Source organism: Phytophthora parasitica (genome assembly GCF_000247585.1).
Source record: "Phytophthora parasitica INRA-310 unplaced genomic scaffold supercont2.76, whole genome shotgun sequence".
In the NCBI taxonomy this organism is placed as follows: Eukaryota; Oomycota; class Peronosporomycetes; order Peronosporales; family Peronosporaceae; genus Phytophthora; species Phytophthora nicotianae.
The window spans coordinates 42,729-43,974 of NW_008649062.1; the positions used below are offsets into that span (position 1 = coordinate 42,729).

The 1,246-nt window shown below is 48.6% G+C and overlaps 1 protein-coding gene across 1 annotated transcript; it reads left to right on the forward strand.

The window, feature by feature from the left end:
• Nucleotides 1-853: 853 nt before the first annotated feature.
• PPTG_17796 (hypothetical protein) lies at nucleotides 854-1,221 on the forward strand (the record flags this gene model as incomplete). The annotated part of the gene is made up of 2 exons (XM_008915822.1): nucleotides 854-1,148; nucleotides 1,181-1,221. The coding sequence occupies 2 exons, from the start codon at nucleotides 854-856 to the stop codon at nucleotides 1,219-1,221; spliced, it is 336 nt and encodes a 111-aa protein (XP_008914070.1).
• Nucleotides 1,222-1,246: the final 25 nt, after the last annotated feature.

Genomic DNA, 1,246 nt, shown 5'->3' on the forward strand with positions numbered 1-1,246 from the left:
GGCTTATGGACTAGAACGATAGACACAGTAGAAGTTGCTGGTACCTGGTGCGTGATCGACAATCCTTTTCATAACCCACACGTCCCAACAAAGATAGCTCAAGAGCAACCAGCTTTGGTGTTCGTGTGATTTGCCGTACCACTTTAACAGCTCCTCAGGACAGTACACATAATATTGCCAGATATTGTACCCTATATCACGCATGTTGTTATCATCATCGTTTGAGTTTGGCAGTTACTTAATTCTAAATTGGCGTGCTGGAGTACAGTAGAGTCGGAGTTCCGAACCCGAGCAATAGGTCTCTTTCAAAAACGCTAACCAATCGATTGGAGGGGGAGGGGGTCGGTTTTGACGAAAGTACGGATAAATGAGTTCAACTTTTCTGCCGTCAGGATTTTACCGATGACCCTGATAATAGGAAGTTATTTTACAGGCATACTGCTGTCTGAAAAGGAGATTGTCTTCGTGATATCAAGCTGGCGATGCTGGACACCTCATGAATGGATAATAAGACGGATGCCAGCTCCTATACAATACTAGAGTCTGATATAACCATAGTCGACAGGTGGTAGCGTTCAATGTCAATCCTGCGGCTATATGGTCTTTGATCCATTGGCCGCCTGTTTAGTTGAAGTCAAAAGGTCAAGCTTTAGGATAGTTGTTTCTCTAGTGATCCATACGACATGACCTGAAGCAACAACTGTATGATACAGTAGGCACCTTTAGCACGTGGGGACTCTCCAGGGGCAGACTAGTGATACTCCACACAGTTCAGTGACTTCGAACACTGTTCACAAGTTCTCATTCTCATATTTGCCTTCCGATCCACAAGTCTCAATCACTTCACGAGCAAATGTTCACTGCAGCAGCTTTCGCGTCGGCCGCCGTTCTTTTGGCGGCCTCGATTCCGAACACGGATGCTCACGGCTACATGCTGATCCCAGAGTCGCAATTCCAGGGATCCGCCAATTCCGCTTGGATCGTGCAGATCGACCCCGTTTGGGCCAGTGACAGTTGGGATGGTAACAACGCAGGAAGCGTGGAAACGTTCAAGTCTCTCAAGTCGGCCAACAACTTTAAAGACTTGAAGACTCTCATGGACGACACGTCCGTCTACGGCGCCGACTGCGGTTTCACTGACCCGAACGGTACGCCGCAGCCCATTCCCACGGACGGCAAGGCCACTTTCTCGCGAGCTCTTGTGCACGTTGGTCCGTGTGAGATCTGGCTTGACGACACCAAGGTA